Here is a 17,918-nt window from a genome sequence, read left to right on the forward strand (position 1 = left end):
TGGCAGCAGGTCAATAGATTGCATTATATGAGAGAATATACATCACTGTGATGAGGATGCAAGCAACCTGCAAGGTGACATTCAAGATTGATGCTCATCTTAAATGGGCTCATTCTGCCCATTTCCCATTACCAAACTCCTTACCCTCACTTTCAGTACTGTGCATGTTGTCTTCTCTTTCTCGACTAGATTTTTCTCACCTATTGCAATCCTACCTGGGAAATGGTTTTGGCCAGATTTTTGTAGGAGGTCTCCAAGTGTCCCATACTCTTTACGTGTGATTCAGATTTGACAGAGATACTTGTAGGATGCACTTTTCTCTCTCCTAGATCCCATTGAGCTTATGTTACAGTGACAGCTAGAGTATGGAAAGAAAACGCTTGAAGAAAGAGATTGAAAAACTCCTGTAAGTAGTAACTGCCCACAACTGCCTTCATTGCATTTGAGATGGACTAGTTTTCATTGCAAAGGGTTGTATGACCTAGCTGGATGACAACTGTAAAGCCTTAGTCTTCTCTTGCTGGAAAGAATGAACAGACTTCATTTGAGATGCTCTTCATTTTCTTACATGCAGTCTATATTGTGAGACCTGACTGCATATGTGACAGTAGAGATGTCACAGCTCAGAACTTGCTCTGTGTCAGTGGGAGTGACCAGGGAGGTGTGGAGTTTCTCCCTTGCCATGCAGCCAGCGCTAGTCTCCTAGTTCATGCAGCAGTGTCTCATGCTCTTGGATGCAGGAGCGCCCAGCAGACAACTCCTAGGGGATGTAAGCAGTGTTCCCTCTATTCCATATTCCCGTGCCTATCTTCCCTAGGACTGCTTGCATGGATCAGTAGTACTTAGTCTGAGGAAAGATTGCAGAATCAGGCCTCCCCTGAATGAGAAGAACAAGCACCAGTGAAACATCTCTTTCAGTCTCTTGGCTGTACAGTGAAATCCTTCTGTGAGTCCCCAGACTTTAAATACTTGATTCATATTTATTCCTCTTCCTATATTTTGGAGCCTTTGGGGAAGAGAGAAGTATGGTTTGAGGAAGCTAAAATTAGCAGTGATGCAGAAAACTAACAGCTTTCCAACTTAGGAGGTGTCTGTGAGAAATCCTGCAGCAGATTCCTAGCCCTGAATCATAGCGAATTTAGCCCCAGTCTTGCAGTAGCTTTAGAGTCACCTATTGTATTTCTTATGCACTGGATTGCTTAGAACCAGTTGTAATTTGGAGTTATTTTCTTGCTTTAAGGGGAGATTATGTTGGCATCAGACTACGAGAAAATGAATTTGATCCAAGAGGCCAAAGGCAGCCCACCTTTATAGATGACATGGTAATCACCAGACTTCTTTCTTCCTATCCTCTTTAATTGCATCTGACAGATGGCTATTTGGTACAGCTGAAAAACCTATTCCTACAATGATCAATAAAAGCCCATTACTGAAATGAGTATCTAAAGAGATTGGCTGTGAATAGCATCCAGGTGTAATGTATCCAAGATAATGCAAGTTTTTGCTGATTTTTCAGTAAGACAAAGCTCATCCACAGAGGACATTTGATAAAGTTCAAGTCAACTAACCAAAGGGAATTCTTCACAAACTAAAGCTGTCTGTGCATAGCAAAACATCTTTCAGCTAAGCTGAGAAAGTCTTCCTGGGTGTGTTTAAAACCCCTCAAACCTCAGGAAGTGTCTTACAACTGGTGAGCTACCCAGTGTATTTGAGAAATACTGGGGACCAGCTTACGTTTCCCTGCATTTCTCTGGTCTTTCTGTCATCCCTCAGTCAAGCACTTACAGTAAAAGAAAACACATAAGGTTCTTCTGTCTTTCCAGGTCCATTACAACTTAGCCTTCAGTGTTGCTTTGCTGTGGCTAAGTGACTTGGATGCTCAGACTGCACTGACAAGAGAGAAATTGTGAGTATTGCAAAGCTAAGGCCCTGCTGTTGCAGAGGGTTACACCAGTGTGCAAATGGAGTAAAAGCAGCAGTGAGTCGAGCCCAGAACTACTTTCTGCATTTATAACACCAGGCTAATAATCCTCTTTTTCAAAACACCATACAGGAATTTTGCAGCTTGCAACCGATACATGTATCCCAACCGAACTGAGAGAGAAGCTATGATATTATCTTCATATGCTGGAATATTAATGGTAAGAGGGCAAGAAAGATAGCAATATCTTTTGCTCTATGGCACCTGTCTAGAAACACTTCCTGTACCCTGGATGTCTTTCTTCGTTGAAAGCGCAGTATACAGACAGTGCAAATATTACAAATCTGTCTCATTTTTATCAGGTAGCCATTAAGTTTTGCTCAGCCTTAGAAAACAAAATAGGCAGTTTCAGTAGGTGGTCCTATGCATGTGTATAGGTTATTTATCTTGTCTCACCCAAATGCAAAATGGTGAGCAAATTTCAGGACCAGATCTCAATAGATTTGCACTAGCAGCATGAAACAATACTAGGAGTTCACATGAAAGCTGTTTCCAAAGATCAAAAGAAGGGGATATGAGCTGGATTTCATACATTCACTTTAAAGAATACTACTTTTGAGAGCTGAACCTCTCTCTTTACCTATTTTCACAGAACAGCATTTCTCTTGAAGAGATTTTTGAGATTTACAGCATGAGGACCTCAGCAACACACTGGCAGAGCTCTGCAAATGTGAGTGATTTGTTGTTTTTTCAGCATCTGTAATAGGGGTCTGAGGAAGATCTCTCTTACCTGTAGTGGCCTGGTCCAGCATGTAGTGCATTGGGCTGGCATTCTGGGAATGCAATCCACACGTGGATTATCTCTCTTCTCGCTCAGAGTAAACACTGTTGAACTCTTCCATTTTCACATCTGCCATTAGGGCTTAGAGCCTTGTGGGTGGCCTTTCAGCATCATAAGGAGGTGTAAAGCCTCCATGTGCGGTTGTAGTTATCCATGGGGTACTTCATCCCTGCTGCTAGTCTTCAGGGTGTGTGTGTGTCAAAGCTGCAGAGTGCAGCACATTTCTTAATTGCTTGCAGATTGTATTGTGTGGGGGTCTATTATTATAGCTACTGTTTATTCCAGCTCTCCCATACAAATAAAGGAAGGGACTTCATTCTATGGAAAGCAATCACTGCTGTTAGACCAGCCGTAGTTGGGGATATGTGGATGATAGCTGGCAACATCCTACAATAAACTCTCATGTATCTCCTTGTTAGAGCAGAGTGTAAGCATTCAGGTAGCATTGAAGACCACAGGCTAGGTACAACTGTGAATTTTATCTGAAGTTAGCGCTTTCCTTTGGGATTATCATCTGGCTGCCAAAGATGTACTTTGTCTGTGCCCACTCTTCTTCCCCAGTCCACTCAGGTTTCAAACCAGAAATCATTAGGGGACAATACCTAACCTTTGCTAGCTCCTGGCCTCTGGTGCTGCCTTGCACTGCTTGGCCTCACTGAGGAGCCAAAGTTGCTTTGCTGGGCAGTATACCCTGTAAGTAGTTGTATAAACAAGTGAAACTCTCCCTGCACAGCCCACCTCTTTGCTATGTTTTTTCTGCCCTTTTGTACGGACTCTGCAGATCCTTCATGGTCTGCTTGACTCATTCTTATTCCTTTGTAAGATGATAAATCTTCCAGCTAAGGTGTGCTGTTGGTCTGAGATAAGGCATTTGTCAGAGGAACCAAAGATGTGAAATTTGGCTAGAGACCTTTAACCCTGCAAGACAGAGACTTCCTTCCATACCTCCATGGGTTTTTTTGTAAGCTATTGTATGCTGCTTAGCAGAGTGTGCCAACACTGCAGGTCTTAATCTGGGGTCGTGTTTACGCAAGTTCATACAGTCAGTGCTATGTTTACAGAAGCCAACTCTCAGAAGGGCACTCTGACTCTTACATAGGCATTACATGACAATGTTCAAGGAAATTCAGTATCTACATCCTAGGAATACTTCCTGGATCCCAGTAAAGGATCAGAGATGGCATCTGTCAGAGAGGCTTAAATTCTCCCTTTATTGCAGTGTGAAAAAGAAGAGATAAGAAAACAGTGCTAAGCCAATTTTTACTTGCAGTGCATTGCAGTCCTATGGAAGGTGGACACACAGATTAAACAGAACAAACCAGCAACTCTGTGACTGCAAGGTCATCTGTGTTACCTGTGCACCTGCAGGGAAACGATGCTCTAGAGTCTGGAAGTATCCTTGTGCCAAATCGTACAATAGAAACAGAAAACTTGCACAAGGATTTACAATTCAATTATTGCAGAGGTAAGATTACCTGACATTACCCTGACTTGCAGATTAGATTAGACTATCTGACTTTGGGCAGGTCATTTAATCTCTGTCCTAGTCAATCTGTGGCACAGTTTGGGTCATTATTTGCAGTTAAAAAGCCTCCAGAGAGAAGGAGGCTATGTTTCCTTGGGCACTGTGCTCTGACAACATGGCCTGCTGTCAGCCCATACACCAGAGTTGTTTGGGTCTAGTCAGCTCTTAAGACAGGCAGCAGAGTGTGTGCCTCCTGCTTCCCTTCATCTGAGACTTTTAAGAGTGTATTTACCTAAGCAAAGGAATCCGATACTGTTCATGACCTTCCAGACAAGTCACATCCCCGCTCTTCGGGAATGAAACCTCCATGTGGAATGATCCATCAGGTCTTAGGGAGCTTGTAAGACCTGAGCAGTTTCAGACGTCAGGACAACTTCTGCATCCCCAGTTCAAATACCTTTCTATTTATATTGGGCATAAATTGCAGGGTTTACTGCTTTCATGCAAGTTCACACATGGGTGCTGTGTTAGGCATAAATGGCAGAGTTCAGGCAGCAAGGTGACCTAGGAGACCATTGCCCTGTGCCAATCAACTCACAAACCCATGTAGCAGCCAAGCATGAGCCAAAATTTCAGCCAGAGGAGCACATGGCACCTTTACTCAAACATATTTAAGACAGAGCAGCAGCTACTAGGGAAGGAGACATGAGGACACATGTAAGGAGATGTGTGGGGTGACTATTAAGAGAGACATGCTCTTGGAAGGAGGCATCCCCTCCATGCCATGGCCTGCAGGGACAAAAGCACAGAGGAAAAGTAAGTAGTACAGAGAAATGCCAGACAGAAACCATTCACACACAACCCCAACCTCCTTTGCCATCTGTCACCTCACAGAAGGAATTGGAGCAGACTGAATGTAACCATGCAAGGGAAGTTGAGACTAGGCAGGGAAGGAGAGGCACTTACTGTATTTAACCTCTGGAGTTTGACCTCTTGATGCTTCCCTCATTACACCACCACTGGGATCAGGAACCTCTAGCAGCATTAGGGCTACTTCTAAAATCCCTGCTCCATCTTTTTAATCTAAAACGTCACCCGCTGCATGCTAGAATATTTGAATGATGTGCTCCTGGGTTTAGAGGTTTATGAAGGCTTTTTACTGGCATGCCTCTTTTCTGGCTTAAATGCCTGGCTGACCACAGGCTTCATGGTTCCTTTCTGGCCTGCACACTGGCGTGGGGCTTTGCCAACCCAAGCAAACAAAGTACTAGTGCAGGGAAAGCACAGACACATAAAAGCTCTTTGTCTTCAGTAGCTCTCCTTCACGGAGATGGTTTTGTTCTTCAAAGGGCAGAAGCAGCGTGTTTGGCTCTGTTGTGCTGTTCCTCTTTTGGACGTCTGCTGAAAATTATCCCCAGGCTACCAAAAAAAGAAACTGTGTATTTGGTCCATGCAAAACTGGATACAGCAGACAAATGTAACTGAGCAACGAGATGGATACCAAAAAAAAAGCCTTCAGTAGACAAAAAGGAGATACTTACTCCAGCTTTACTGATGAGATCTCATCTTGGCCTTGCAGAGATTTCTCCAGTTAAAACTCTACACTTAGCCCCAGTCTTAAAGTGGTATCCCATTCCCAAACATACTTAAAAGGCTTTCAGCATTGCTAGCATCACACACCTTGCAGAATCTACCTCAAACTTTTTGACGTCTTCTGCTGTTTAGGTCTGAGAGAGTCCACCAAAGAAGAGGTACCAGTTCAGTAGTACCAGTGACTCCTAACTTTGGCCATAGCAATGGTAAGCTATTGGCCCCTTCTCCCACGAGCCTACTGCCTAGGCTGCTGTGCTATGAGCAATAAAGTGGAAGGAATCTCCTGCTGCATAAAGGCATAATGCATTTGGATCCTATAATATCTCTGCCTTTTAAAAAATATGTTACATTTTAAACTCAAGTCATTTGCCCCTTTTGCTTTTGCCCCATTAGTGATAGCAAACTAGCTCCAGCCTTCTCTCCTTGAACATAGCAAAAAGCTGTGTTCACCTCCTCCTCTACCTTACAGTAGTAGTACCTTACACCAGGGAGAGGCAAGAAAAGGGCAGTCCAACTACTCACAACCACACTAACATGTAACCCAGCTTCTGGGCCTTTGGCATAGTGCTTTACAGAGGAGCATTCCCACCAGTGTGCTCTAATTACCATTAATGTGGAGTAAGGAAGGAGGCTATGCAAGTCTGAGGAGATACAGCCCCCTTCACAAGGGTCTTGCTTGTGTTCAGAGCAAGTTTCTCTAGCAGCATATCTTTAATCATATAAGTGTAATTGCCCTTTAAAAAATAGGGGAGGTATTATCATTTTTAGTTCATGACTCAAGTCACAAGAAAGCATTCTGTATGGCCTGGCTATTTAATGAAAGAGCATTTGTGCTGTAGAATTTATTTTCAGTAACACAGACTTTATTAACCATTAAAACCATTAAAGTTGCTGTGGAATTGTAATCAGACTATAATAGATGAGTCACATGTAATTCACAGTGTTTCTGGTGCACTTAATTTTTTTTTACCTCATGCTTAGCTGTAATATTAATGACGGACTGCCACCCGGTGTCCAGAGGGCGCTAGAGGTACACTCCAACTCACAGTTACATGCATCAGAACAGCCTTGGCCGTAACCTCTCTTAGTTGAATTTTCCCATGTCAAGAACTAAAAATGCCACTAGATACCATGTAGGGGCATTTCACAACATGTTAGTTCGAAGGAGGGATCTTCCCCTCTGCTTCTGGGATAAGTGGGTGGATCAGCTCTCCCTCCTTTTGCTGTGAACATTACACTGTATATTTTTACTGTCATGCTCCTCATAGGCAGGAATCCTTTTCTCTAGGAATTTCCAATCCAGGATATTTTTAGAAATCTCCATTTTGGGTGTGCACCATACACTGCAGAGGAGTGATGTTTTCTTGGAAGTTTTCCAGCTACTCACACTGTTTCCCATGGTTTTTTTTTTTTGTTGTTGGTGGTTTTTTTTTTGGGGGGGGTGGTAGTGGTTTTTTAGTTTTGATTTATATTCTAATGTTATGCAAGCAGAGACAAAGAAAGAACATAAAGAGTCTTTCTGTTCATCTCATGTTACTGTGCACTTGCCTAGATCCTGTCCCTGGTGGACTCAGGGATACTTCCTTGATGGTCATGAGGTAGCAAAGTTACAAAATTTTCTGAAGAGGAAGATAAGCCATTGTTACTAGGATCTCCAGTTTCTATTTCAGCCAACAACACTGCTTAATTTTAATAATGAGCTTGAGATCATTCCCACTCTATGAGAAAGGAACGGAAATGTTTTGCTGAATTTGGAAACGAAGGATAATTCATTTGCAAAGCCCTAATTAGTTTACAAGATTAACAGTAACTCTTGGAGCACAGCTTATGCCTCCTTAAGAGTCCTAGACTCAAAGAGCTGGAATCCAGCCCATCTCAAAATTCAATTTCTGTGGATCTCAGGTTTGGTTATCTTTTCTTTCCCCTCCCACCCCATTTCCTATCAAAGTAAAATGGTGGAGATTCCTGTTATCCCCCATCACTTTTGAAGACTTGGCTTATACCTCCTCAAAAATCAAGCACTAGCTTTACCAAGATACATAGATATTTAGGGAGCCTAAGTCACATCCTAGTGGGATTTAGGATCCAGAAGATTTCTGATTCATGAGAAGGGATGTCCTAACCTGAGGTGGACGTAATGGTTGCTATCCCAACTGCCTGCTGCTTTTCAGAGTTTCCTACCCCATTGTCCAGACATTTCAGGAGCTGCCATGTGAACAGCTGAGCAGCTGCAGGCTGCCTGCCAGGATGTTTTGGCAGACCACAATCCCCAGGCTGCACCAGTACAGGGCTATAAAATGCAGCAGTTCAGCTACTGTGTGGACAACTGAAATGTCTGAGCAGTGGGGATGGGCACTTCAAGAAGCTGGGTGGGCCAAACTGCCAGGACAAAAACTGCTAGCAAAGCTGTGCTCATTTATTCATCAGGACCTCTGAAGCAGTTCTTACTTTCAGCTGACCACGAAAGAGTATGCCCATTTGGCTTGGCACATAGTTTCTGGAGACATACTAATCTATGAATTGTCCTTCCAGGACCACTGGATTCAACCTTTCAAGTTCTCCCTGCATCCATTTGCCATGCTGACTGCCCCTGAAGCTGCGGAGTATGCCTGGAAGCAAAGTGAGCACATTTCACCCCAACTCCCACAAGGCCAGGGCTGGGGGACATGGGGCAGCAGCACCTGGCCCAGCAGAGTCACCAAGTTACAACCTGCTGAGCTCCAACAGCTGCACATTGAAAGTAGTAAACCTTGGTCTGTGCCTATTCTCTTGCAGGGGGGGAGGTACAGGCGTTTTCTCATTGTAGCCTAGAAATAGTGTTTTGCTCAGCCTCCTGAGCTCAGGACAATTGCCTCAGTCACACCCTAGTGGGATTTAGGATCCAGAAGATTTTCCTCAAGTTGAGGTGAACAATAAGATTACACATTTCTGAGAGGATCCGCCTTCACATCTCACAATCACTTGTTTGTTCTTAAGCTTGGACTATTACTAGTATCTTTTGCAAAGCTCAGTTATGCTACTGACCAGTGAAAGAGCCACCCCCCCCTTCCCTGCTTCTTCTCCAAGTGCAGCAAAACAGAGTAACTCCAGGAGCATTAGAGAATTTGAAGCTGGAACCCCTTACCTCCAACCATGTATTGCAACTGATCCCATGCAGTAGGTCTGTAAACCGGCCTGGTGGCCCCCTCTAAGCCCAAGATGATGCGAGGCCCTTTCTCCCTCCCAAGGCATCAAGTACCCGAGAGCAGCAGCATATCAAAAGATCAACCCTTGTTCAGCAAGGAAAGCTAAGAAGGACAGCAAGCAGCTGAACTCACTCACCAGAGGAAAGCAACAGGTTGACAAAGTAGGTCTGAAGAATTCACACAAGCCAGTAAAACTGTTTTTGCAACACTACCACTGAATGTCACAGCTGGAGTGGCACCTCAAGCCACCCAGAGCCCTCAAAGCCTTCCTTGTCTGCCCTGCTCAGCACTCTTTAGTATGAGAAGTTTCATAGTAGCACTGATTTATAATATAGTGTCAATGCTAAATTGGACTTTCACAGCAACTGTATCGTACCTTGGCAGGAGGTGTCACTCATGAGCTGGAAAGTCATCTCCAGTAATACTCAACATACACATGGAAGGCACTCTTCTGGCTAATATCCCTGCAAAACACATTCGCTACTATCACTTCTAGGTTAACAAACAGTTGAAGACTATTTTTAAAGAAAGGAACAAAAAGCTGACTCTATAAAGAATCAAGTAATGTCAGATTAGCCTAGCATGTACATGAATTAGGCTCTGCCTTTCTAGTTGTCCATGATTTGCTAAAGCCTATTGTTTGATGCAGCTCCACTGAGAAGGAGAGCTAAGAAAACATTCGTTGTAGCAGCAGCAGGGCTGGATTTGACCAAGTAGAGGGGCTCCCCCACGGCCTCGAGTTCAATGTGCATCACATGTCACACAGCAGGAAGGAAGCTGATCTGCCATGCAGTCCCCATCTCTCCTGATGGATTCAGCCCTGCATGCTGTGCTTGTGCTTATTAACATTTGCATCCTGCAGGGAGCTACAGAAGCAAAACAAGGAATGTCCCCAGAAAAGCCTGGAACAGATTCAAAAGCAAGGAATGCAAAGGAAGCAAAGACATAACAAAGACCCAGACTTCACGTATCTCACTTAGCTGTAGGTGAGCTAACTGATGTCTTCTACCTTAGCTTTGGTAATGCATTTGCGACTTGTGGTTTGGGTTTTTTTTTTTGGTTTTTACATCTTAGCAATCATTCCTTCCTTCCCACACCTCATATCTTGTACCCAACACTCCGACATTCCCTCCTCTTCCCTTAACCACCTCTCTCCTGTTTCCCTGTCAGTTTGTTGGGAGCTTACATTTTCCCAGTGCATCCCTACTGCTTCTCAACCCACCATGCTACTTTTACAGAGCCAAAGAGGGGAGGGAATGCAGCACTTAAGAGGCGGGGAGTGCACAGTTCCCCTTGTCCACAATTCCCCTTGTCCACAGTGTTGTGCAACTCCCACACATGATCCAGAGTGGGGCAGGAATGAGCTTCCCTGAATGTGACATGAGGGTTGTGCCTCTCAGGATGATCCCATTTTCTTCAGCTCTCCCCTTTAACCATCCTTTCTTATTTCCTTAAAGAATTCGGCTAAAGAAGAAGCCTCTCCCTGCAGTGCCAGTGTAGCACTGAAACCCAACTGTCTTCCATTCCCCATTTGCAGTTCTCTTATGGTTTGCCTCTGTTATGTCCATGCTGTGCTGCCCAAGAACACTCCCCATTTCCTAGATGGGCTGTCACAACCCTCATCCTTGTATTAACTCTACCTTGCAGTAAGAGTTGGGTGCACATGGTTGTCCTTCCACATCCCTCTCTTCCCTCTCTTCCTCTGGCTGGAGGCCTGGGCACACAGCATGGGGTGTTTTTATAGGACTCTTTCTACTTAATTCCATAGAAGTTTCAGGGCTCAGTGGGGTAGAAGAAGTGTTCACTGCTGAGAGGTGTGTTTAACACTAGCTGCAGGGTAGAGAGACTCCATTACAGCTCTTTACATATAAAAATTACAGAAATTAAGATTCCCAACTACTTCTAGCCAGGGGATAGACATCCATCCAAAGTATGGTCACATATTGTACAGCTGCATTAACTCATGCCTTGGAGACGGTCCTGTACTCTAATGCGAAATACCTGTTAAAGGAAAAAACAATAAACACTTGCGAAGCAAAACTGTTCTTCTTCTGCCTGTTGATTCCCAGTCGCTGAGCCTATTTATGGAGATGCCAAAAGACAGCACTATGCAAGAAAGCCTGGGAATCGTTAAACTTAATCAGGGATTCAAAGGGTCTTTTAGAAGTCCTCATGGACTCAAAGCTTGCTTTCAACTCACCAGGTTCACAGCTTTTTTTTTTTTTTTTTAACATAACTTATCACAAATTTCCTGTTAAAGTCAGTCTGAAATAAAACATAGTTGCTGTAAACACCCGTCCTTTCAATTCTGAGCTGCCCATGGGGAAAGACCTAACCACAGCTTGGTACCTTCAAAAATTAGATATTAACTGGTGAGTCTTTGTGCAGATATTGATGGGGCTTCTTGGCCATACCATGCATCCCCCCCCTTTCCTTTCAAGCCATATGAGCCAAAATTCAAGGCGTAAGGGAGTCAGATGAGAAGGCTAGAAGGGACTTAAGATCAACAGCAACATCACCTTCCCTTACACAGGAACTCTTTAGCCATGAATTGCTGCAGCATCAGCTGTTTTGGCCTGGTTAGTTCACTCTGCAGGAAGCGGGATTGCTGGAACGCACTATCCAATCCCATTTAGCAGTTCCTACCTCTCCTCCGTGGCCTGTGTTCACTGCTGGGACAGGCCTGCTCTGTCACATTCAGCTCAGGCTCATTTCTGGAGCTCAGAGCATCCATCAACTTCTAAACAGAGGCTTCTGTTCTTGCAAACAAATGCAGCAAGCCAGTGCCAGGACCTGAGCAAATTTCATTCCAACTCAAACAGCATCAGTCTGACCCCTTAAAAGCCAAAGCAGAGAGAAATTGTACTTTGAAATGAGGTCATTACAAGAGGGGAGGAGGGGATATTGCAGCTGAGCACGTGAGTAGGAAAACAATGGCGAGGGGGTAGTTAAGATTAAACAGCTAGAGAGAGAGATTAACATCTCATGACTGATTTTTGTTCACTGACCTGGAATAAAATAAACAGTAAGACTTTAACAAACAGGTGATTAGCCGAGTTATTCCAGTGCTGTCTTGCTATTAGAGTAATGGCCATGGTCTTCACTTTTCATTGGCTAATACTTCCTGGTTTTTATAGATACGGCTGGTGGAGTTAAGAGGAGTAAGCAACAGAAATCTTGCTGTGCTAAAAAACATACATTTTCAGAGTGAAAAGTAGGGGCAAGTACCTGCCCCTTCGCTACTCCCTCCCCTGTTGGCTGGTGTCTGGTTGTCTGCACACAAAAATCAAGCCCAGCGGATCAGGTGGTTTGCCATTCACATGTTCACATTTTCAGGTAGCCAAAATCAGGGAGCTGAAAGGTGCTTGTAGATGTGTGCACAATGGGATGGGTGAATGACAGCCTTCTGCCACCTTGACTGAAATTTCCTCCTTTCTTGAGCTATATTGTCTCCTGAATAAAAAGAAGGCTTTGCTGTGACCAGACCAATTAGCCAGGACAACTTCAAAACCTTTTCTCAGCTACGCAAAAAGCAATGGACGTAATTCAGAGCTCAGATGAGATGCAGAGTCACAAATTTGTTCTACAGGACCCAGAAGAGACCTCTGATCATATGTGCACACTTAGCAAGTTGTCACGTGCATACAGTTGGTGCCCACCATTGCACTGCAATACTATCCACAGTGGGAAAGGTAAGAGACCATTCTGGGTCTGTTCTTTGTAAGTACCTGAAATCATGTTGTACAGCAAGTGAGGAACTGAACAGAGCATCATCCACTTTCCCTCTGGCAATTTAAGAGCTGCCCATGGTACCCCAGAGACTGACTCCAGTAGCAGAACTCATGGTGGCAACTTGGTGCTGCAATTCACAGCCCAGTTCATGACACTGAAATTGGTGATGATTTCAGCTAACACTCTTGGCTGTGAACAACACAGCAGCTGAGGCACAGACATACTGCCTGCAGGACCAGAGGTGCTAACTTCTTAAATTGCCCCACGTAAGCAATGTCATGTCAGTGTCTTTCGACCATAGCCAGAGTTACTAGAGCACTGCCCATGCAAGCAAGCCCCAATTTCCCCCTCATTTCTGCTACAGTAATCCTGACTTCAGACACGTCACTACTGATTCTCTAGCTATTCCTGAAAATTCTCACTCATTTTGGTAAAGAGGTTTTTCCTAGTCAAACATCAGGTGGAAACACTTAGCATCCATCTTGGAATGGCAAAATACCCCTGTTTTGTGCGAGAGATTGGTTTATCTGTAGGACAAAAATATAACCAATCTGTTTTGAAAATAATAGATTTTGTCAGGATGGAATCTAAGATATTAAGTGCATAGGACTATATATCTTCAAGAGGCAGCCAGGAGCAAGAACAAATACCAGAGTCAAAGCAATGAGAAATTCAGTTTTACTGCATCTCTCTAAAACAGTGTAAAGGATACTGGCTCCATGAGGGCAGTCATGGTTGAAAGATCGAGCATCTCTGCTGCATTTTCTATATCTAAGAATGGTTAGAGGTGCTCAAAACAGGAACTAGCTTCCAGCAAAGCAGAGTCAGAGAGAACACCAACTGCCAAATTCTGCACAGATTGTCACCAGGTCAGGTGCTGTTATGGAAGTGATCTGCCAGGTACTTGCACACAGGTATTCCCGCTGCCAGTGCTAAACATATAGTCTCTTTATGTGAAGCAAGTATGTGGTGTGGTTGCCAAAAACATCCGGGGCCACACTTCATGGCCTTTCATGGGGACTTGCATTAACATCCATTGTTCAAAGAACTCGTGTGCAATCCATGCAGCAATAACTGTTTCCCTGATCTACCCACCAGTTTGCCATAGAGTTGGACTTGATCTTAAGGGTCTTTTCCAACCTAAATGAAATGATTCTTCTATACACAAGGGATTACACTTTGAAATAGAGTCAGATGTGACATTAAAGCACTGTGACAACTCTGCACTAACTTTCTGTATTGAGTATTTTGTGCATGCTTACACTGCCTGTTGCCAGCTCCATTGAGTCCAGGTCAGCAACCCATCCAGTCTGCAGACAAAAACCAAGCCCTGAACAGTGTACTTACAGTAATAGCAACAATACATCAAGTCAAATACAACAGTCAAGCAAACATCAGGACAAGGAAATCCAACAGGATGAAGGCAGGTGGTCTGAGGTAACCCAGAAAGCTCAGAAGAATAGGGCTGAATATACTAAAGAGGACAGGAAGGTATCTAACCTGTTTGGAAATGGTGAGTGCACATTAGCCCCTGTCATTTAATAAGGATACAGTTAAAAACAACACCAGTGGTTTGTAATGGAAGGATGTGAAGGGGGAGGTTTCATATTCCCCCTACCTGTTTCCCCAGAAGACACTGTTGTCTTTCTTTTTCCTTTCTTGCCCCAGCACTGAAAGCCCTTTTCTTTGGTCTGAGACCCTGTAAGCAAAGCTGCACTCCACTAAGTCTCCCAAACCTTCCCCTGTTCTCTCTCTCCTTACAGCCACAAACACTCATTTGTTCCACTGGAGGTGGAGACTATGTAGTTGCAAAAAGAGCTCTTTTAAATAAATTGGATCTACAAAGGTGTTCATCTGCATTCCAAGTTAACTGATGAATCATGTTGACAAGGCCTTTACATGCTTGAATGAGTTTCCCCAAATACATAAGATTATAAATCTGGTTTTGGAGTGCAGTAGTTTCTTTTGATCTGAAGCCTCACCTACTGGTGATATAAGACATTTGTATAACCAGCTTTGCATATTCCATGAAGCAGTTTGGTTTTAAGAGTCTAAGATTTACGTTCAAGAAAATGATAATCAGAATAGGACAAGTCAAGGTTTGTTCCAGCCCTGCACCAAACAAGAAAAAAATGACAGAGGAAAGGTTCTGAAAGAGAGGAATAGAGTTTTCTGTAACCTACTAGCTGTGCTTTACTGTTAAAGCACTCTGCTTTAGTGTTAAACAACAATCCTTCCTGGTTCCAGATAGAAAGCAACTTGAGTTTAATGCAGCTTGCTCCTTATGAATTTTTAAAACAGACTTTCAAAGGGAAAAAATTGAACCAACCGATTTATAATGTTAGCCAGTAATTCAGATACGCTGATAAAAACCTAATATGAACCATTTGATTTCAATCTTTTTAGTCTTCAGGGATGCAGCAGTTAACCACACACCAGGAAGGGACTGAAACTTTTAATCACTATTTCCTCCTAACGTATCTGTGTTAAAATCTGTACATAATAGAAGGGATTAGTAGGCAAAAGCTAACACCACCACGTGAGATGGAGACTTTTCCTGTTTCCAGGATAAAGTGGGTGACAAAGTATTGAAATGGAAGCAAAGTTCATCTGCTCTCACAAAAGGAAAGATTGAACAAATACCATGGGACAAACTTAGGCAAGAGGTAATCGACACAGACTGGGGAAGGAGAGGAAGACCTACACCAGAAACTGCTCAGATCCGCTGAGTTCGATAGCTTTCAGGCAAAGGAGGTTCTGTAAAGAACCATTCTTACACACATCCCCCATTGGGTCAGGTGCATCACATGAAATAGTTGATACCAGCTGAAAGTGTAGTCCATTCCACAGTTACACAATAATTCACTTGCACACAGCATCAGCAAATGTAGCCCAAATCCCAGAAAATAAGAGTCCCACATGGTGAATGCAATAAATGCCATAACTGCAATAAAGACAGAATGCTTAGAATGGGCCCTTTTGTGTTACTTTTTGCAGATGCAGCATTAGGACTATGGTATATAAAAGCAACCACAGTGTTTGCTCACAGCTTTCAGCTTTCACCTCAGCAAGCTGCCAAAAATGGGAAAGGTAAATGGAAGCCCCAGTATGCCAGTACTCTGCTATAACACAGACACTGGGATGGACTATGAGTCTTTGCAAATGTTTATATTGCAGATCATTTTTTATGAAGACAAGAGCTTCTGGGGCCACTGCTATGAATGTAGCAGTGACCACCTTGACCTGCGGTCCTATGTGAAACAATGCAATTCCATCCAGGTCGAAAAAGCAGCTGGATGATTTATGAGAACCTCAGTTACTCAGGACACCGGTACTTTTTAAAAAGGGGAGACTATCCTGACTTCCAGAAGTGGTTCAGTCTCTGCGACTCCATCAGGTCTTGCCATGTAATCGTACAAGTGAGTTCTGCTTGGCAGTGTATCACAGTTTACGAAATTGGGTGTGGTTTACCCTTTAAGAATATAGTTATACAGTCTCTTCAAGTAACTGAAGAGACAGGCAAAGTTCAGTAAGGCAATACAAAGTTTCACTGGAGATGAAGGAAATAATCTTTTTAATATCAGTGCTATTTCCAGGGCCTGTACATAACTTGGAGATGCTAAAAGAAACCTGAGTGACTGTTTCTAGGTAGAGAATGTTTTTACGTTGCTCAGGAAAGGGCTAGCAGGGCCAGCTGATAGAAAGTTCTGTTGTAGGCTGATATATGCAACTTGCTCATGACCATACTATGTTACGATTCAATGACACAAGAACATGTTAAATCAGATTTGCAATGGGTATGGCTTTCCTAACATAAAAGCTGTGTTGGTTAAAATTAGCAAAGAATTAATATTTGCTAAAGTACTTCTCTGGTTAGTAAGATACACTACACAGCAAAAGCCATAGCAGCAGGAACACTCCACATGCCCGTGCTTCACATAGCTCTGCAGTTTGCCACATGGCAATTGCCTGCGCACCAGTGTATAATGGGAGCATATCGAGTAACATGGTAAATGTCTTTTAGTAGCACAATCCTGAAAAAGCCACATTATTCATGCCTGGTCATGAGTAAGCGACACAGATCATCTCAAAGTCACATGAATACATTTTATCCTATTGTCACAATATAGAGTCCTTATAAATCCCATTTCTTCAAATCATACAGCATCCTCCATTTACTTCCTACCACACACGTGATCATACCCATTTGCTGGCACTCCTGAACTCCTCCATGTGGGTAAGAATTAAAGCTCCTCTATGAGCTTCAAAAGAGTGAATCTCTTCACAATCCCATCTCCAGAATAGAACACAGTTTCTCAGAAATGCACATAGTAGCTAGGAAAGTTGCCTTTTTCTGTATGTCTGTCTTGTTCAGTAATGTCAGAATCAGTTAAATTTCTGTCTTTCCTATATTTTTGCTGTGTTTACCACTGCGGAATTGTGTTTCCCACAAGATTCAGTTCTATGGAAAAGAGAAGCTCCAAGGCCAAATGTTGGAGCTTACTGATGATTGCCCATCAGTCCCAGGTTATATCCATCTCCCTGAGATCTGCTCCCTCAATGCTTTAGGTGGCTCTTGGATCTTGCATGAAATGCCCAACTTCAGGGGCCAACATTATTTACTGAAACCTGAGGAATGCAGAAGATCCCCTGACTGGGGTACAGTAAATGCCAAAATTGTCTCTTTAGAGAGGCTGACTTGCACTGAGTTATTGCTCCCACACTAAATAAACAGTGAATGCATTCCAAAATCCTTGTTCAAACAAATGTTCCTTCACTTCTACAAACAAATTAAAGTTGTGCAGTCCAGAGGGAAATCCGATTCCTCTCACATTTTAGGGAGACAAGGGGAATATTTTAAAAAATATTCACAGTTATCCAGCTGTTCCACAGTACGTGATGATTTAAATAACTGTTGAAGGTCCAACTGCATATTGCTAACCCTGGTAAGCATAGAGTTCCTCAGTCATCACGTCACTGGATATAGCTATTAATGGGAAGGTCTGGTTCTTTGATCTAAGTTTTCCCCAGTTTTACAAGTTTTGATCTAGGAATAGATTCCAGCTCTATACTTACCAGGGTTAACAATATGCAGTTGGACTTTTAACAGTTATTTAGATTATCATGTGCTGTGGAACAGAAAAGTAAGTCCCATTAACAGTTATATCCAGTGAAGTACTG

General features: G+C 43.2%; 2 protein-coding genes across 2 annotated transcripts; both read left to right on the forward strand.

Annotated features, from left to right (window-relative positions):
* Positions 1-365: 365 nt before the first annotated feature.
* Positions 366-15,466, forward strand: LOC104074337 (chromosome unknown open reading frame, human C2orf80). Its single transcript, XM_009574417.1, has 8 exons — positions 366-406; positions 1,241-1,322; positions 1,824-1,906; positions 2,054-2,141; positions 2,574-2,651; positions 8,353-8,440; positions 9,048-9,166; positions 15,305-15,466. The coding sequence occupies exons 1-8, from the start codon at positions 366-368 to the stop codon at positions 15,464-15,466; spliced, it is 741 nt and encodes a 246-aa protein (XP_009572712.1).
* Positions 15,467-15,818: 352 nt separating this feature from the next.
* On the forward strand, positions 15,819-17,464 carry LOC104074338 (gamma-crystallin B-like). Its single transcript, XM_009574418.1, is given in 5 exon segments — positions 15,819-15,827; positions 15,915-16,026; positions 16,029-16,144; positions 16,718-16,738; positions 17,192-17,464. Coding segments are annotated over 5 exon segments (531 nt in total).
* The last annotated feature ends 454 nt before the right edge of the window (positions 17,465-17,918 follow it).

The sequence above is a fragment of the Fulmarus glacialis genome, unplaced genomic scaffold, assembly GCF_000690835.1.
Source record: "Fulmarus glacialis isolate BGI_N327 unplaced genomic scaffold, ASM69083v1 scaffold28243, whole genome shotgun sequence".
Classification (NCBI taxonomy): domain Eukaryota; kingdom Metazoa; phylum Chordata; class Aves; order Procellariiformes; family Procellariidae; genus Fulmarus; species Fulmarus glacialis.